At 28.3% G+C, this 19,934-nt stretch overlaps 1 protein-coding gene across 3 annotated transcripts in view; it reads right to left on the minus strand.

Annotated features, from left to right (window-relative positions):
* Positions 1–19,934, minus strand: part of LOC129958917 (cadherin EGF LAG seven-pass G-type receptor 2-like) — a 111,791-nt gene that overhangs the window by 13,310 nt on the left and 78,547 nt on the right. For all 3 annotated transcript variants that reach the window (XM_056071657.1, XM_056071656.1, XM_056071658.1), the window contains 4 exons: positions 18,631–18,723; positions 17,960–18,067; positions 9,090–9,191; positions 8,120–8,245 (listed from right to left, as the gene is read on the minus strand). In XM_056071657.1, coding sequence (XP_055927632.1) covers positions 8,120–8,245; positions 9,090–9,191; positions 17,960–18,067; positions 18,631–18,723 — 429 coding nt within the window. The remainder of the gene's footprint in view (positions 1–8,119; positions 8,246–9,089; positions 9,192–17,959; positions 18,068–18,630; positions 18,724–19,934) is intronic.

The raw sequence follows: 19,934 nt of genomic DNA on the forward strand, positions 1-19,934 counted from the left end.
AAAAACGTGGTATATTAAAAAAAATGATTTAAATATTTTTCATTTATGATTAAAGCTTTTCTTAACAAAATTTTGTCCTCGAAAAACATTGGATAATTCATAATTTATTGCATAACGCCAAAATGGAATATACATGTTATAAAATAGGTGAAATGTAGTTTCCCTGATGGCCAGTCTTGAAGGGAGAAAATATTAACTCGTTAGTTTCATTTCATGAATCAAATATGACGACAAGAAAAAATAATACTATTTCCAAGATATTTGGATAAGGCTTATAAAACTACAATATATTTGTCACTCTTTCTATTATCTCAAGAAAAAGACAGATATAATGTTCTAATGAGAATAAAATACTGATTAAAATGTATCAATAGAAATGATTTGTTAATAAAATAGAAAAAAAATTATTGTAATTGCTTTTATAACAAATATGTAGCTCCAAGAGATACGATCTATAAACTGAAAAGACAAAGATGCAGAAATTTTTGTATAAAGAGCTTTTTTTTATACAAAACAGAGTTTGAATTGTATTTCAAATTAAAAAAAGACTTTTAGAGAAAATTAAGTCTTTCTTGAGAAACGTTGTACTATTATTTATCAAATCTTGCATTAATGAACACCAACAATTAATGAGAAAATCTACTTCTCTAACAGATCCGTGAATCATAGATAATAGCTTATGATTAATACAACCTTGTAACAGCCATAATCCTTTCTGCTCTTAGCTTTTTCCCAAAGGAGCGCAACTCGTTCCTCAGTTTGGCCAAGTGTTGACCATGAAAAAGCTGATATGATTCCTTAGAAGTAACTAATTAGTGATTCCACCGCAGTGGGGAATCGTTCCGCTTCACGAAGGTTTAAAAAATGACGACAGGTGAAAACGGAAATCGCAGTCATCTAGCATGACTTTGCATCCGGTCTTGACCTCAAGAGGTCCAAGAGATCGACGAAAAAAATGCATTGTATTCAAGTCCTAACTTGGGAGGTGGAAGGCCACACTTCATTAAAGAAAGCATGTCTCGCAATTTTCGGTTTGAGAATAGATGCATATAAGCTTTTTTATAAGGTTTTGATTTAGATCGTTTCGTACTAGTCTAGATTTTAAAGTAGGTTCAATTTGAAAATGTTTATTGTTTATTACTAGAATTTCAACTTCTTTATTTTTCAATATTTGATTCTAAAGTTTCACTTTTCTTATAAATTTCTAATTTCTACGACAAATGATAAGCTTATCAAAGACAATCAATAAGCTTAAGACTTATAAGCCTCATTACTTGTGAATCCAAACTTGAAAAATGGCTACGCGTAATTAAATAGCGCATGCCTCACAAGTTTCAGCTAAATTGTAGGTTCATATTAGTTTTTTTTTAAAGGTTTTAATTTTGTTTACTGCTTCATTTCGAATTTTAAAGCCAGAGACTAATTTGAAATATTATATCTTTATTCCTATGGCTTCATTTTCTTCAATTCATAAGTTAATAATTATTTAAAATATTAAAGCGACAAAGTTGTAAAATTGTTATCATCCTCATTACGTGTAAGCCCAAACTTGAAAAGTACACTTCAGTTAAGACAGCATTCTACAAAATCGGAATTTCCAAGAATATTTATTCGAGGAATTATTTTATTTCCAAGAATATTTATTTCAAGAATTATTTTATTTCCAAGAATATTTATTTCAAGAATTATTTTAATTCCAAAATTATTTTATTTCCTAGAATATTATTTTCTTTTTAAAACGGTTAGATTGTATTTATTATCTTGTATGAAGTTTATTTTTGAAGCTAAGCAGGATTTCGCAAATTTCCCACCATAAATATGTTGGTTCAGGACAATCAATTTTAGCGTTTATGGCAATTTCCTAATCAAAATAGAAGAACGCCATGACCCTTTATGATGACCCTTGATTAATGATAAAGTCTCGACTTAAAGGAATGAGAGGACGCATCTGATCGTGGTTCAAAACTACGAGGTCCAACACAAAGTAGCACTATTTTTATTTCAAACGGGACGTTAATATAGCTAAACTAAACTCGAAACCCAAGGTACCAAATTTGAGCCCTACTGTACTAAAATTCCGACGTGGTTATAGATATGGCGCATGTTAAAATTAACATTATGAATCAAAAGTCCCACCGTTGGTGTGGCGCGGAAGTTTGGAGAGGTGATCCCAGACGTCATCTTGGCTATCTCACCATGATTGAAAACTACGGCGTTCGACTCTAAACATCCCTAGCATGTTTTCAAAGTGAGATGGTAATATCAAATTAGTTAAATATAACAAATAAAATGAGTACCTTTTAAGAAACGTACAACATCCCTATAGTTTCTAAAATCGAGCAGTAATACTTTTATTCGAGGCAGGATGCCTCACAAGTGTGATCTCTAAAAATTGTGCAGTGAGATATCTTATAACGATGTATCGCTATGATTTTATATACTCTCATAGCCTTCTAATATTAAATACCTAACCCGAATCTTAGTTGATATCCTTCAGTATATCAATGCAACTCAGACTATCACGTCTTCTATATCAGTTTTAACCACAATAGTCAAAGTTACGAAGAAAAATTGAATAAAATGTAAAATTCATGCAATATGGGATTTATATGTAAGAAAGTTTCCGAGAAAAATGCATAGTTCTGAAACTTTCTGTAAAAAACATTTCAAACTATAAGAAGATACTTTTTTGTATTATCTTTCATAATCCTTTTTCTCCTCAGAATTCTACGATTTCAATATTTATTCTTTTGCCAAAAGTTTTAAAAATAATGCAACCAAAAAGGAATAAACTGTGAAATTCTTCTAATCTAGGATTCATTCATTTTTGATAAGCTGAAAATTTACATTTAACCTTGTGATGTTTTAATATCAAATTTCCCCTATAAAATCGGTTATAAAACGCAAACAAATTACTTAAGGCGTGAAAAAAAATCAGGATTAACTTTGGCAACCTGAGTTCCAAACTATAATTAACATCATAAAAACTCCCAAGTCATTATGGGATTGATTAAAAGTAATTTCACAAGTCATTATGGGATTGATTAAAAGTAATTTCAACGCAAGGGTAGAAAAATTTTAACTGAACTGTTTTAAAAAATATAATTTATCTAAATAACCAAAGAAATGTAAAAAATGAATGTGCTATTATTTACAAAGGAAAGTAAATGAAAGAAAGATGTCTCACGAGTTAAATCAAACAATTTAAAGAAATCATAAAATTGCAACAACTTTCAAATTCTAGAACAATAAAATCATTACAAAAATAAAATTAAAGTAATTTTGAGAATAAATTAACATCATTATTGCTTGTTATAAATGCCAGTTTATTGATTATTCTAACAGAGTATTAATGAATTTTAGAAAAGCATTCACTTTATACAAGGAAACTGCACTTAAATACGGTAAAAGTAAAATTCACTGAAGTCATGTCCTACTGTTAACAGATCAGTGTCTTTTCTTAACCTGTGTAACATAGTTAAATCGAAAACTCATATTATGCAAGTGCTATTTAAATACACTTCAGTGAAAATTCACCGAAGCCATGCTCTGCCGTTAAGAGATTCATTAGCTTTATTTTCTGTGTTAACGAATTAAAAAATCATTCATACTATGCAAGTATCACTTAAGTATTTTATAAAGAAAATTAAACGAAGGCATGTTCTACCGTTAACAAATCGATGTTCTTTTCTTTAACAAAACAAAACCAAAAAAAAAAAATTACGCTACTCAAATAAAGTATCATTGAAGCCTGTTGAATTGAGAATTCAATGAAGTCGAACCGGTAACAAATCACTCACATAGTTAATTTACACACAAAAAAAGGGAAAAGATTTATTTGACCAAGGAACAAATTGGGAAGCAAACCACTTCACCCTAGCCTTATTGGAGAAAATAAAACACGGCAATGAAATCAACTGTATTCTAATCATTTCTTTTTCTCCTTCAAACTATTTCCCAATCTTTTCTTTTGTATATGATGTCTGAAAAATTGAACCCGACCAAGTATCGGCCGTGAAAGTCCTAGAAGAAGTCCCATGAGAAACGAGAGCTGCGGATTTTCAATTGTACAGCTTTTGTTTGAGGCCATGACCTGCTCAGATGAATGCGGATTTCTGTTAAAACGTCAGAGGGACGGCTTTGCAATCCTCTCTAAGCCAATTTGAAATTTTAGACAAAAAAGCGGATGCGCACAAACGAGAAACCTAATTCCCACACAGGTTTTTTTTTCTCTCTTTTTTTAATAAAACAGATTAACTTATAAATTTCGAAATAGCGTCGTCCTCTGCATTAGCGGATTAATTTGCAACATTTCCTCATTTTCCCAACTTTGGGAGAGAAAAAAACTGACTTCATTGCAAAATGTCGTACCTTTTATTTGGTAGAAAACCGTACAAGTAACTGCTTATAAAGGTCGTGTTGATCAATTCGATAGATTTAAAACAAATTGAATAATCTCCATGTTTTTAAGCTCCGAATAGATTTCATATGATTTAATGATAAGAATCAAATATTGGAATCAAACTAAAATATTCTTTTATTTTTCTCATATTTTCTAATTCGATTTATCTGAAACTATATGATAAAATATTTAATGAATCGAAGCTTTTGCCTTTTCCTTCTCTTTCGAAATAAAAACTTCACGAGGGTGTTTTTTTCCCCGTTTCGATTCGGCATTTAAGATTTTATTTAGCTAAAGACAATTATTAAATATTAATTTTTTTTCATATTTATATTATAAGCTTTATTTCAAAAAAGAAATTAGATTGAAAAAACTTCTATAAACGTTTCTCAGACAAAGGTCAGAGATAGGAAAAAGGGAATGAGAAAATTTAATGATGTAAGTAATGTCTCAAAAAATATTCTTTTAGTATTTCCAGAGGGTTATGCTAAAGAGTGGCTGTTCGGTCATTTATGATAACAAAATAAAATTATTAATCTAAAAAATACCGAACAATTGAGTCAATCCCTTTAACACTTTCCAACATATTCGACTGCATTATATTTTTTGGTTCAAGTGACTTTTCTTTTATCAATATCTTAACGGACAATATATTTAATTAATTTTCTGTCATTAAAATATCATTAATTGAATACTTTGAATAGTTAAGGAATCAAACATTTAATGTACATAATAATATTTCATATTTTGCTTGATTAAATATGCCTAAGATATCAAGAATATATTTCGAAAAAAATCTCGAAGTAATGAAATGTTAACGATCAATTACTTCAGAGTTGTTTTTTCAGTGCATTATTTAAATGTTTATTTTCGTGAAACATTTCGATAACCAGCATTTTACACATGGTTGATTTTGTTTCTTGAATTGTAGGTTAAATAACTGAATGGTTTGTTTTTCTTTTGTAAAATTATATATTTTCTTTATTCCAGTCATTAGTGCATTTTCAAATCTAATGATCAATTACATTATATGGTTTCATTAAATATTGTACATCAGTTCTACTTTTTCATATTTTACGCGAGATATCATTATATTTCCAGTCTATTGATGATTCGGCAAGTTCATAATAAATGAATTCAACAACAAAAAATATTAAACTACAGCAGTCCAGAATTTTTAAAGATGTTTTATCTCCTTTGTTTATATCGCATATTAGAAAAAAAATAAATAATAGATTTCGAAGATTTCGATTAATTTAATTTTATCTCAATTTATATTATTTTTTATCTCAGTTTGTGAGTAAATAGAGCAAACACTACTATGAAAGAAGAAAATAACATTTTTGCTTGAGTGAGCTTTCTGAGATTCTTATTGGAATTCCCAAATGTTACAAAATTATTCATTATTTTTACTGATATGTGCTTCATTAAAAGATCACAGATTAAAATTTGTATACCTTATTGGTTTTTTTTTTAATTTTTTTCGTTTATACTCTACTCGAATATAAAATACAAATGGGAATAGATATTGTAACTAAATGCACAAAATAACTACTGTACCTTATTGAGAAGTTATTAAACCTCAAACTTCAAGAGAGACTGAAGTATTTATCCTTTATTGAACCTTGGTTTAAAATAATAGTCAAAATAGATAAAAAAAAATAATAGCAAATGAGAGGAAAAAAAAACTCGTCACCAAAAAACACTTTCTTGTTACATAAAACCTATCAAATTTATATAAAGAAAAAGATTTACAATTCTTAACATAAGTTGAAGAAATGCTTTCTAGATAATGGATTAATTTTATTCTCAAACGATCCATTCTCAACGTTTTCTCCGAACAGATAAGAATGGAATTGACATTCGTGAATCAAAAATCATACATCTGGATGATTTTCCATCAAATCCCTAAGAAGCAATTAGGCATTGGTCTTCAAGTTGCTTTCTTCGCAAATGAATCAATGATTCGTCAATGACAGTCAAGAGCGCAATCGACAAACGGAACCAAAAATAACACATCAAGATACATTTCCAACAAATTTCAAACCAATAATTCTACCTTCTTCCGCAATTTACTTCCTTCGCAAATGATCCAATGCATTCTAAAGGTTACTTTTCTGATAGTCAAGAGTGGAGTCGTTCAAAAATATTACTTTGGAATATTCAAATGCGTGGAAGGATCGACCAGAGAAAGGAGATTCCGGAAGTCAAGAGAGCGTGACGGGATCTCAAGTTCTTTGTGTCCTCTTCTCTGAGGGGACAGTGTGATGATAGAAGAATAGGTTCCTACGCTTGGGATACCTTTTTGTCCAAAGTCGTGTGCCAAAACTTTGCACAATGAGCTTTTGGATGAGCTTAAATCAGTATTTCCTTGCTTTACTGCGGCAGAAAGAAATATAAATTGGATGCTACAAACAAAGATGGTTATTAATTTGTTGAGAGACAGGGGGCATTGAACTCGATCATTTGATAGAGAGTCGTCGTTCAGCGGAATATATCCGAATATATATAAATAAATTTTTACCAAAGTTTTTTTTTTCATTTATAAATCTCCTATATGAATATTGAAATTCAAAACTAATCAATTTATCCTATCATCGGAGCTAGGTATGAAGATTTTGAACCCTACTTATTAATATTATCTAATAATTCGTACAGAAAATTCACCAATATGAATAAAAATCATTGATTAGAAAACAAGACTCAGTAAAAATAAACAATTCAAAATATTTCTTGAGAAGCTAAATAGGTCCATTTTTAGGAAACCTTCCAAATCAGGTATTATATTGTTAAAAAGTGAATTTAAATTTCATATGAAGGATTGCTGTAAATATGATATGCGACGGAAAGTATTTCAATATTTTGTCTTTATGTATTTAGTTTAAAATTCATTTGAAAAGTACACATAAAGACCCCAAAATAATTTTATTTAAATATTTGTTTTTATAAATCTAATCCTACTTTTAATAACATTTGCAAAATTGCTGTTAAAATAGCATTAATCTGTGACTGAGAGATTGATGGTAGACGTTATGGTTTAGATATTAAAGTATGTTTCCAGTTATCACATTATCAGCAATTCAATCAGATCGATCACTTTTAAGTTATTTATAATAATTATAATATTAAAGCAATGAACGCTTATCCTTACTTAAAGGTACAATCTCTTTATGCGCATAAAGATATTGTACTATATTTTCACAATGTTGCTCGAATTTTGAAAATTGTACCATATTGTGAATATGTAGTCGCAATATTATGGAGCATCTTGTATTATTTGGACAGTACAAACGTTTTCAAGAACAATTTGACCAAGATATTCTCTGTCCTAGATTTTTGTATATGAATTTTGTAATAAAAGTTCCGTAAAATCATGCATACAATAAAAATATATTTCTTAATAAAAATATATATATATAATCAATAAAATTACTGCAGCAGGAACAATCCATCCTGAAGAAAGTAGAATTTTTATCCATCTGTTTAAAATTCAGATCCTGCAAATCCACTACATTTTTTCAAACATGTCCATGGAATAATTTTAATTAACCATTTTTCGGAGAAATATATGAATTGAATAATTTAAATCAGCCAGACAATTAATTCATGGAAAAATTGCAGAAACCTTTTTAAAAAAAGATCATTAACGTTTAAAAAATAAAATAGTTTTTTTTATTTATTTATTTTAAATATTTGTTTGCATGTCATTTTACTTACCGGTATAGGCCTTTCGGGCAAAACTGTCTTATATCTCTCAGCAAGAAACCTAGGATTTTGGTCATCAGCATCTTGTACCCAAACAGTCAATGTAGTAACAGATATTTGTGGGGGTTCTCCTTGATCCTGTGGAATAACGAAAAAAGGAAAGTCCTTAATATAATTTAAAAATTAAATAAATTTTTCTTTGAAAAATTAACAAATTAATTAATAACTGAAATTTAATATTCTTAAATATTGATAATGACAGTGATTTTAATTAATATACTAAAACTCAATGCTTTTAGGCTAAAGATATGAAGAAGACGAATTTAATTTCATTGAGGTTTACCCCCAAGAATAAAGGTTTTTCCTCTGAAGTCGTGTAAATGTTTATAAATCAGTGAATAGGATGTTGAAAAAATAATTCAAAAACTGAACTTTGAGTTTAGTTCATAAAACCTTTAATTTATATTTTAATAAGCATTTGTTTTATATTGAAAATTTTAATTCAAGAATTTAATTAAAAATCTTGAAATTTACCCCCTTTTAATAAAAAAAACACGGCTATAAATTGTTTTATTAATAAATTATTTTATTACGTAAGATGAATTGAAAAAAAATATTTATAATGATGCAACAATGAATTATTGCTCAGTATTAATTTAATTAATATTTCTAATTACACATTCAAAAATTAGCATTAAAAACGCAACATTCTGTATGTATGCAAAAAAAAAAAAAATTCTGAGCAATAGAATTAATTGAAAACTCTACATTCTTAAGACATTGAAACTAAAAATGTTGATCTTGTGCAGTCGAAATATGTTAAAAGGCATACTTATAAAAACTTAATAATGTAAGTTTTCTTCAGAAAAAAGTATATTCCTTTTTTATTTTAGATTTATAAATGTATTAAACGAAATGGAAATCTTTACCGAAACTTTTATTTCAAGAAATCGGATATAACAAATTATCGTAAAGCACTTACCTGAGCTTTTATAGTAACTGTAAAATTTGGCAAAGTTTCATAATCCAAAGCTGAAGCTAACACCACGTGTCCTTCTAAACTGTTTTCAAATGTCAAATATTTCTGAAACAAAATGAATCCAAATATTAATTTAAAGATTAAAAGTCAAAATTGTAAATAATTTAAACAAATACTATGAAAAACTAACTCTAAACTGAAAATGCATACGGACTAATAGAGATGGTTTCGTGTAGTTCCAGACATACAATAATTATCCCTAAAGAATACTGAATAAATACATTGCTTTTGTTATGTACAGCATTTATTTTTCTACTTGCAATTTAAAAAAAGGTCACCAATAAAGAAATAAATAATCGCCAAATAAATAAATAATGCATAAATTGCAAAACCAATAACCAAATTACAGTTTCAAGACATCGCAATTTGTATTAAAACAGTTGGATTTGATTGGACTGAATTGTTCCTCCAGGTCAAATAAAATTCGTGATTAACAAATAGCAGTTCAATAAAAAAAAAATCACGCATAATTGTATCGCAATTTTCCGAATCACATCAAAGCTTTATAAATAAATAAAAAAGAAAAAAGAAACCCGCAGTAATTTCCAGAAGAGAATTATAAATGAAAGGATTAGGGAATCTAGTCTAACAGGTGTTAAAACAGATGCTATTAAAATGTTCGGTAGCATCTGTATGCATTGTTTTCCTTTGCATATGTGAGAGGGAAACATTTGACTTCATCTGCTTCACACGTAATGAGGGCAACACAGAAATAGTTCAGTGAAGAAACTCGAAATGTAGCGCTAAAATGGACATAAAACTGACTTGATGTTAAAAATATATGTGTTAAAAAAACAGAATACCTCCAGGGAACAAAACAAAATGCGGAGGTTGTCGTGGCTAAGTTGAACACTGATAATTTATATGCCTATTATATATATAAATATAAAAAAGATCCTCCTGTTGTTGCATACTAACAATGTTTTCATTTGGCGATCTATTTTTATTTTATTGCAAAAGTGTTTAAGTAAGTTAATAAGTTAGCTACTTAAGTAAATTAAAGCTTAGTAAAGCGTCTAACTAAGTTTTTATGCTTTAGAAAAACTCTTTTTTTTCTGCCAACGCATCATCAGATACTCTTGTGTACGAAATATTATGTGTAACCGCAAAAATTAATACTTTTAAAACATAATAAATATGTATTATACGAAGAAATTTGTTATTATATATATTGGAAGGGATAAATTGCCAAAAGTGATAATATATTGAAGAATGTTGATTATTAACATTTAAAAACAGAATTAATATGAAAATGATTTATTTATCTCAGTAACAAAAACTTTTATTTATTTTTCAAGAAATTTAATTTCAAGTCAATGTCATTTCAATAAATCCCATATTAATTGAAAATAATATGGGATTATTTTCAATCCCATATTATGCATTATCCATCAATAAAACCTACATCTCCCAAAATAAACATAAAACGAAATTTTAAATTACAAGCTGCCAAATCAAATATATAAATAAATAAGTAATTTTGTTGTCTCAACTGAATAATGAATACTCTATACGCCAACTGAATACGCTACAGGCAAATAGAGAGTTACAGAATTGAAAGCTATTATAATTGCGTTTACGTAAGATAAACTAAGGATATTACAGAATTCTAGATATACATTTATTTCATTTCACATTCAGAAATTTTCGACATTTCAGTCATAACCATTTGAAAATAATTTCAAGGTCTCGGAATGGTCATTTTATATAAATGATATGTGACTTTTCATAAATAGTAAAAATGCGCGTCTTGTTTTTAACAATACAGAATAGCTGCCTACTGTTTCTAAATGTAACACGTTATAACGCTTAATTTGCTGAATCAGCAGATTTTCAAAATGAGTCTCTAGAAAGGATTTTATACAAGTTCGTTCGCACTCAGTAGAACAGGAAGAAGAAAACTGATATTGAATCAATCTTCATTGAATAATCATACCGGTAAAAATGTTTATCACATACATATTCAAACATTCAACGCCTGAAACATCTCAATATCATTAACATTTCAAAAAATACTCGTGAGAAACATCTGCTTACTCTGGCGCAGTGTTACTTACGAATAAGCCAACATAAATCATATGATATTTTATATGTCCTTATGTCTTTAACTTACTAATTTTTCATTCTTTATGGATAAGTTCTTGATCTCTCTCAACTGAACTTTTGCATGGTATTGCGTTTCTCTGACATTTACAGCTAATAACTGAAACGATCCTCGAATGCATTCGGTCAACCGTAAATCAAACGACATTTGCGAGGGAAAATAGGATCACAAAGCATGTTAGCGCTTCCTCAGTTGCGGCATGATACGTTTGACTGACCAAACTGAAAACCATTATGGAGTATCGAAATGTTTCTTATAGAATAAAACGTTTTGACAATACGGATTCAAAAAGTATTATCACGGGTAATAATTTAGCCTATTATTTTCAATGAAGCGTTTAAAAGTCGTTTGGCGAATGTTTACTAAAGAAATAGTCGCATAAAAAATGCTATTGCTTTACAGACATATAATTAATGCCATTTCCCAATAATAAATAAAATGTTCAAAAGTAAAAGTAAAATTACTAATTTTACAACGAATAGCTATATTCAAATACAAAAAATAGCTAACTGATAAATTGTAAGAAATTAATTAAACTTAAGAGTCAATCAATCATTTTTAAAAATCATTTAAAGTTGCGCGAATCTTTTAAAATCTTAAGAAACTTCGAAATTACTCAGAAAGTTCTCCAACAAAAATCCCAACCATTGCAGTATATAAATAGTAAAACTCAGTATAGCTATATTTTAATATAAAATAATTCAATATATTAATTTTTACATACTTATTTATACAAAAAAACATGCTGATATATATGGAATTTACAAAAAACAATAAGTTGATGCTTTGAGTCTCGTCAAATAACAATATAGCAAATAATAATCTTATTTGTAGTCATTTACCTTTTTTAATAATTATAGCTTCTTTTTAAAAAGTAATGCATGTTGCAATGTGTGAGATCATATTAATATAATTTGCTGAGTATGGAGTCACGAATTTAAGCGTTGAAAAAAAATATTCAAAATTTTCCTTCTACTAGAATTATTTCTCAGTATATTTTTCTGGAAACGAAATGTTTTGTTTGAAAATATGCAGATAAAAGCTACATCACTTTGTTATTTTTTTTCAAAGAAAAAAGTGTTTAACTAAAGTTTAAAAGTAAAAAAGAATAAAAGAAACTTCAAAAAATTGTCAAAAATGTGTCATAAATTCACATATTAAAACATTTTCGTTTCTTTTTCTTTTCCTCCTCTTTTAAAAAAGTGTCTCGTAGGAAATATAACCCGTGAACCAATAAATAAGAATAAAGATTTTTTTTCTTTTCTGTTAATTAAAAGCAAAGCAAAAAGAGAGAATATCTCACATTTTGCTTGGCAAAGATGAGGTTTCAAAACTCAAATTTAGCATCAAATAAAAGAGAACATCACATTAAGAACCCAAAAAAAAAAAAAAATCTTTTAATTAAGGATTGAGGTGGAACTCGAGAATGATGCTACACGATGGCAAAAAATTAGGTTATAAAGTTTTTTGCTGGGCGGTTAAAAGTTAATAAGAATGCCTGGTCAACAGGAAAAGAAGATTTCTTTGAAGGTTAATTAATACACAGCTGAATGCTTTCTCTGACAATTTGATTACAATGAGGACGGAAAATTCGAATTTCTTCTGAAAAGTTATTGGAGCATGATTCATACTTCACGGCGCAATTCAATTAAAGCATATATTTTTTATAAGATGTATGCCTAATGAACCCCCATATTTAACCTTGCCTGTGACCATGGTTGTTAAAGAACTTATAGAAAAAAGTTAATAAGTTCTGAATCCTTTTATATAGTCAAGGGGAAGGATTTATTTGGTTACTGCAGCGAATGTTTGATTTACAGAAATGAAAAAAAAATCTAGAAGAATTCGATCATTAAATGTTATTTTGCTTTCAATAAAAATAATCATTGGTCTAATTTAAAATAGAACTTGCTTTCCCTCCTCAAAAATAAAAAAAAGCATAAATTTTATCGCTACTTATTTATTAAATGGATGAACTCGAAATTAAAAAATGCCGCTGCTTATCAGAGTAGGTTAATTATAGGATGAATTACTGTTTTTATTGGAAGAATTACTATTACGCTTTCTAGATTTTATATTATTAGTAATATATTATATACGAGTATTTATGAAATCGAAATAGTGATTCACAAGATAATGGAATATTAATTAGATAAAGAGATAAATATAGATGATTTTTTTTTATGATTTAATGTGAGCACTTTGCAATAATTTGAATGTTGACTTATCAAATTAAAAAAAAAAATGAGAGAGAACTGTGCATTAAAGTATTCTAATGCACAGGAATTGGAAATTTTAGATCAAATTTTTTTTAAAAATCATTCAGTTATAGTTCTACTTTTCTGCAATTCATTCACGTGTGAACGTCTCAAAGAATTATTAGAAGAAAAATCCCTAAACTGTTTAAAAGAGAATAGCAACAGCATTTTGAAATGAATGTTTTATGAATCTTCATTGAGTTTGAATTGAATATTTTTGCAAGCACTAAAACAACAACAAAAAAAAAATACTAATTGAAATTATTCTACAATAATAGAAAAATTTAGGAAGCAATCGTATCTGCCATCAACCTCTTTCGTAAGACAGGACAAATAACTTGAATTATTTCTTAACACGTAAATAAATTACTCTCATGATTTCAGAGTTGATTCATAGATGGCGCCGCCATCATCAAACTTCGTTTCCATAAGAAACGAGAAAAATTCTCTTTTGATAAGTTCACTTTTTATATTTATTGCAAAATGAATTTTAATAAGAAACCTACAATGTAGCAATAATACACTATTTATTCTTATTCCTCTTAATGAAATTAAAATTGCGTTTATTTCCGTCATAAATATAAAAGAAGACATTCCAAATGTCCGAATTCTTGATTTTGTGTTCAACAGTTTTAATGGTTAATTTCGAAATATTTTAATTCATATTCTAAGAATGAGCAACCATAATTTTATTTTTAGACAAATTTCAGAAAAATATATATTTTTTTTAGTTTATTTATTTAATGACAACTCAAAATAACCAATTCTATCAATTTGTAAATAGTTGTCTTGAGAATTGGCCTAAAATGAATTAAATAAAGTAAAAAAAAAAAAAAAATCTAATGTTTGAAGTAGATTCAATTTGTTATTCTTAAAATATGTTTTTTTAATTTTTTTTACGCTGAAAATTTTAATTTTATTGAAAGGAACAAAAATTTATACTGCTCCATTTTCGATGATCATTTTCTTATTAAAAATCTTTTTTGCGATAAGGAGGTTTGTTTCCTCTTAATTCAGTTTCTCTACCCATATGCACTTTTATTTATTTTTTGTAAACAAGACTCATGGGGAAATATTCAGTTTTATGAAATTTTTATCGGAACTTTTTAAAGAAAAGCTAGCTTTTATGAAAAACAGGTAATTATAATAGGCTGTCTTTTATCAGACGTTATGTCGGCAGTGATTTGCCCTGAGTTGCACAAAGATATTATATAAAATTTTCACGATGTCTTTTCGATGTAATGTATAATATAATAATTACCTTTATCTATTAATGTAATTACGCATAGTTGTATAGTGCAATACAACTATGCATAATTATTGTAAGAATATTATAGAGCAGAGCGTCTCAAATATTTTAACTTAGCGCCCACATTAATCTTGTGATTTATAATTGTAAGCAGTCCCAAACTTACAATACTCTATATGGTCGACTGTTAAGAAACCCGCTGTAAAGTATATTGTGCTACTAAAGAATAGACACTGAAAAAAAAAAGCAGCGTACATCATTCAAGTGGCAATCTTGGGAGAGGCCACCTGAGAAGGAAGAATTAGGGTCAAAATCCCAGATGCACACCATCCAGGGGTTGAGAAAAATTTGTTTTATTATTATTATTATTTTCAAGAGTACTTTAGTTTATTCCACAACAAATAATGTCAGGCATAAATTGAAACAGATTTTAGGTTCATTTTCTTTCAATATAAAAATTGCATATCCTCATCACATTGATTTAAACTACAATAGGTGACTAGAAGTCAGATTTTTTGTAAGAAAAAAAAAAGAAAGAAAGAAAGAAACGGGAACCCGCAGGAACCGGGCTGCTGGGTAATAAAGGGCCTCCATGCATTGATGAATCACCACAGTCATAATTTGCAAAGGGTAAGGAGCACTTGCAGGCTCTGCTTGGGATCAGAGCCAGATTATCAAATAAGCAAAGTAGGCGACTGCCTAGGACTCCAAAGTATTGGTACTATTTTTGCGGTATTTTTTATTGTCTGCGTTTTTATTTGGTTAGCAAGGGTCGTCATATTCTCGGACATATTCAAATTTAAAGCATTAGTCGTTAAAATTTCAGAATATTATTCCGACGATTTTTCCAAGCTTTCGAATTCGCTTGGAATGATTATAATTCATTTTGATTTCAGTTGGTTGATATGCTCCCAAATAACAGCACAGGAAAAAAAATTATTTCGATATTTAAAATGCGTTAAAAAAGATTCTGTAACATTTGTTTATAAATATTATTAATTTTTTTTTTCAAACGCGATACTTACTGTATTCAAATCTTTTGAACATGAACCACAATCAAGTGTTTTGCTAATTCAGTTAATAGTAATATTTATAACTAAAAATTGCTTTTATCGATTTTAATTTAATATCGATAAAAAATCCGAAAATATACGATTTGGGGGAAAGGAGCCCTCCAAACTTGCATTACCTCAGAGCTTCAGAAAGCTTAATAGACCTTGTATGTAGCTCTTCACAACGACAAAATAGCAGTGATTTTATTTTATATTTTGTAATCAAACAAAATGAAGGGTTGAAAAAAAGGTAAAGGGGTTTCGTGTCCCATTTATCCTTGGTTTGCCACTTTAAGCTGGGGATATCGCTAAATCAGCAGTTATTCAAGAAGTCTATTGTGACAGGATTTTAATTCCGAGAAAAACAATTTGCTTAGTTCAATGAAATTATTATTATTTTTATTGCAATCATTGATATCTTTTCATCTCCATTTTAAAGACTAAGTCTGTAAGCTCAAATATCCGAAGACAGGAAAGAGCTAATTCATTGAATGAAAGGAAAATCCTCAACTTACTTTTACTGCTGTCAGCGATCACTAATGCCGAGATAATCAAAAGAATTTTTTTTTCAATTTATTTAAGTAACAACTTTCAAAGAATATTAAGAAAAGAAAATACACTTTTCATATCCCTGTATGGTGCAATTGTATTCACTGGGAAAACTATTTTTCGTCAGAGAAAACACTTTGTTTTGCTATTCACTTTGTTATCACTGTTTACGAAAGTAGATAAAAACTTTCTATTTTTTTTTTAATGAGTGGAAAGTTGATTGAGACCTCCTGGAGAGCTGTTAGAAACTGGGACGATAGTAAATCCTGGTTACCATAGTGGAGAAAACAGCCAAGACTTAACAACTATTACGTGATAATCCCTTCGCTGTTAATGGACTTCCGCCATTAGTAGCACCACGGGAAGTCGCGTAAACTGCACCGAAAATTTTAATATGTAAAATAAAAAAAGCATTTTAATTCTACACATAAATTTTATGGTGACTTGTGCAAGCATGGAAGTATAAGAAACATTTTCTTTGAAGATTTATATAAGCTTTATCAAAATTAAAGGTTTTCTAAACTTTAATGCGAGATATTTCATGTATAAGAGGAGGAGGAGGAAACAAGATCTAATCAAGGATTAATCGGTGGCGACTGTTAACTTGACTATCTAATAACTAATTTTTTAGAGTCTACATATTATGTGAATTTAATATTTCCAAAGAGAATTACGATATTAAATTTTAATTATTAAATCAGGGTAAAATTATAAAATAGGGCATTATAAAAGTACAAAAACAATTTAGAAGAATTCAACAGAACTTTTTGTTTTAGTTTAATTATATAAAAATCTATGAATTCTTTTAAAAATCTGTTAATATGAACTGTTACTTTATAAATAGAAAAAAAGCAGACAATATAGGGGACAATTTATTGAAAATTAAAATATTTTTTCTAAAACTCTGGTACATTTATTGATCATTTTAACTTAAATAACCTTTATTTAAAACTCTCATAAAAAGAAAACCAATAGATTTTTCTAGGTTTTTTTTTAAGCATTTATATTGAAACTGAAATAATGCAGACTCTTTTGTATGGTCGAAAATTAATTCAATAAATTGATAAAAATTTCTAATTTAGGAAGAGTTCGAAAATTTATTCAAAGCAATAGTTATTTTCAGTAAATTTAAAGTAAAAAAAACATTTCTGAGATTAAAAAAAAATTTTTTATGTGCATCATGTACCATTTATGTGCATCTAAATCTTACTATTATATTAAAGCAGTTGCAGCTTATAATTATTATGAAAACTGTATTTAAACTGAAAACAGTATTTTATTTAATGAAACATTCATTAAAAATTTTTAAAGACAATAAACGATATAAATTATTTGTAAGCTAGTCCTCAAGTCTTTTAATATCCTCGATTGAATACAATGTTTGCGAAATTTCAATTTAAACAAGACCATTTTTAAATTAAATTATCCTCCTACTGACTCTGGTTCAGTGACCGGCGAAAGACAAGGACTGTAAATGATCCAACCATCACATGGATAATATATTTGTTCTTTGTTTTCGCATATATTAAACATGATGAAGGGAAGAAAAATGTGACAAGCCACAGTCTATAAAATTTGTTTGAAAACGCGTTAAAACTTACCGAATAAGGACCTTCTGCCACATGATAGGAAACTGTACTGAAAGGTCCATACTGATCTTTATCAACAGCTTTGATGCCTTGTATAACAGTAGACCCAACAACAGTAACCTAGAAAAATGGGGGAAAATAATCACATTTATTATATATACATTTGGTAAAATTAATATTCATTTCCTCATCAATTTCGGAAGGTATTGAAGTAATCGTCTTATCATTCCAAAATATTCTTAATTATTCAAAAACTATTCACTTTTTTATTCACATTTAAGATTATTTTTTTATGATATCTTCTCTCCCCCGCCCTTCTTTTGAATTATCATATCTTTCACTTGTTTTTTTTTTTCTTTTCGTGTTTCCGTTATTTTTAAAATTTTAATAATAGCACTGTTTCAGATTTTAACATATGATTAGCGCAGTTTAGCCAAGTTTGGCTCTTCTGCCAAAAAATACCAAATATACCATGCCATACCTATCATTTCAAATTAATTAACGCAGTTAAAAAAGATAAGCAATGAATTTATATAGAATTACATTAAAATAGTTACCATAATTAATTTTACTTTTCAGATTAGAAAAACATAGACGAAAATCCCGAACAGACTTCCTTGAATACATATAATTAGATTAAATTCGAAAGAATATAAAATAAATTGAAATGAATTTTAACTTACTTCGCTAATATTAACAGAATAAGGAGATCCAACAAATACCGGGGCGTTGTCATTGGCATCTGTCACAATTATTCGAACAGGTATAGTAATACTCTGAAAAAGAAATAAGTAAAAAAAAATAGTTTAGTAAACTACAAACTACAAAAAAACAAATCAGTTTTTATGTTTTTTTTTCAATGATTTAATATTTTAACAGTTGATAAAAAATCGAAGAAGAAAAATCTTTATTCACAAAAATAATTCCTAACCAATAAGTAAATAAATCCTTATTATTTTGAAGAAAAATCATAAAAAAGAATTCCTATTTAATGCGCAAAAAGTAAATAAAAAATTATACTATCATACTTAATGCATTTCTTAACATATTATACCCCCATTTGACTCAAGTTGATCTGATTTTTACTGAAAGCTGAATTTTTCCCCCTTTAACTTATGGTAATATCTGTGACACAAATTTAATTCAGTACAACAAACAGTTAGTTGTTAAGGATAAAGAGAAGGAATAATTTTTCAAAATATTTTATTTAAAGATCTGTGCCATCGATTAAATTATAGTTTTATGAAGCCTAAACAAAGAAGATAACTTTCCTCTATTTTATAGTTTGTTTGTCATAAATTTGTTTAAGTGTAGCAAACGCTTAGATGTCAGTGACTAAAGTAATTGCCATTTGCTTAAAAGAAAATAACCACAGTAATTGACATGAAAGCAAAACTATTTAAATGGATTTGTAAAAACTGTTCTACTTTAATGCGTTTTGGAGGCAATTACTTTCAGAAATTCTTACAAGACAGAAAATAAGAACACCCTAAGTTCAAAACTTAGCAAATGTCGTCTATCCCTTAACCTAAATTAGAGTAATTTATTAGTTTAAAGTATAAGGAAAGGAATTTTAACGTCCGAATATAAATTACATTTATTAAGAGTATCTTCACTAATTAACTGCACAAATTAGTTTACCGGAACCGAAAAGGATGATAGAAGATTTTTATTAGAGTGCGTAAATAAGTAAGTAAGGTATAGAAGGGTCTTTGTCTGCAAAAAATATGATACCCTGTTAATGAACTTAGTTGCTTCGTTTAACTGTGATTCATTAAGTCAACCAGCGGGTAGCACAGGACACGAGTATCACGCTCATCCTGTTTCTTTGCATATTCCTCTCCCCCCAACATGGAAAAGCAACATCTTTAAAAGGTTTTGAACTTTGAATTATAACTAGACAAGCCTTTAAATATATATTTGGGGATGGAAAAGTTATTGGTTCTTAATAATATAAATGTAGATAAGATATAGCTTGAGAAACATT

This window comes from Argiope bruennichi, chromosome X1, assembly GCF_947563725.1.
Source record: "Argiope bruennichi chromosome X1, qqArgBrue1.1, whole genome shotgun sequence".
Classification (NCBI taxonomy): Eukaryota; Metazoa; Arthropoda; class Arachnida; order Araneae; family Araneidae; genus Argiope; species Argiope bruennichi.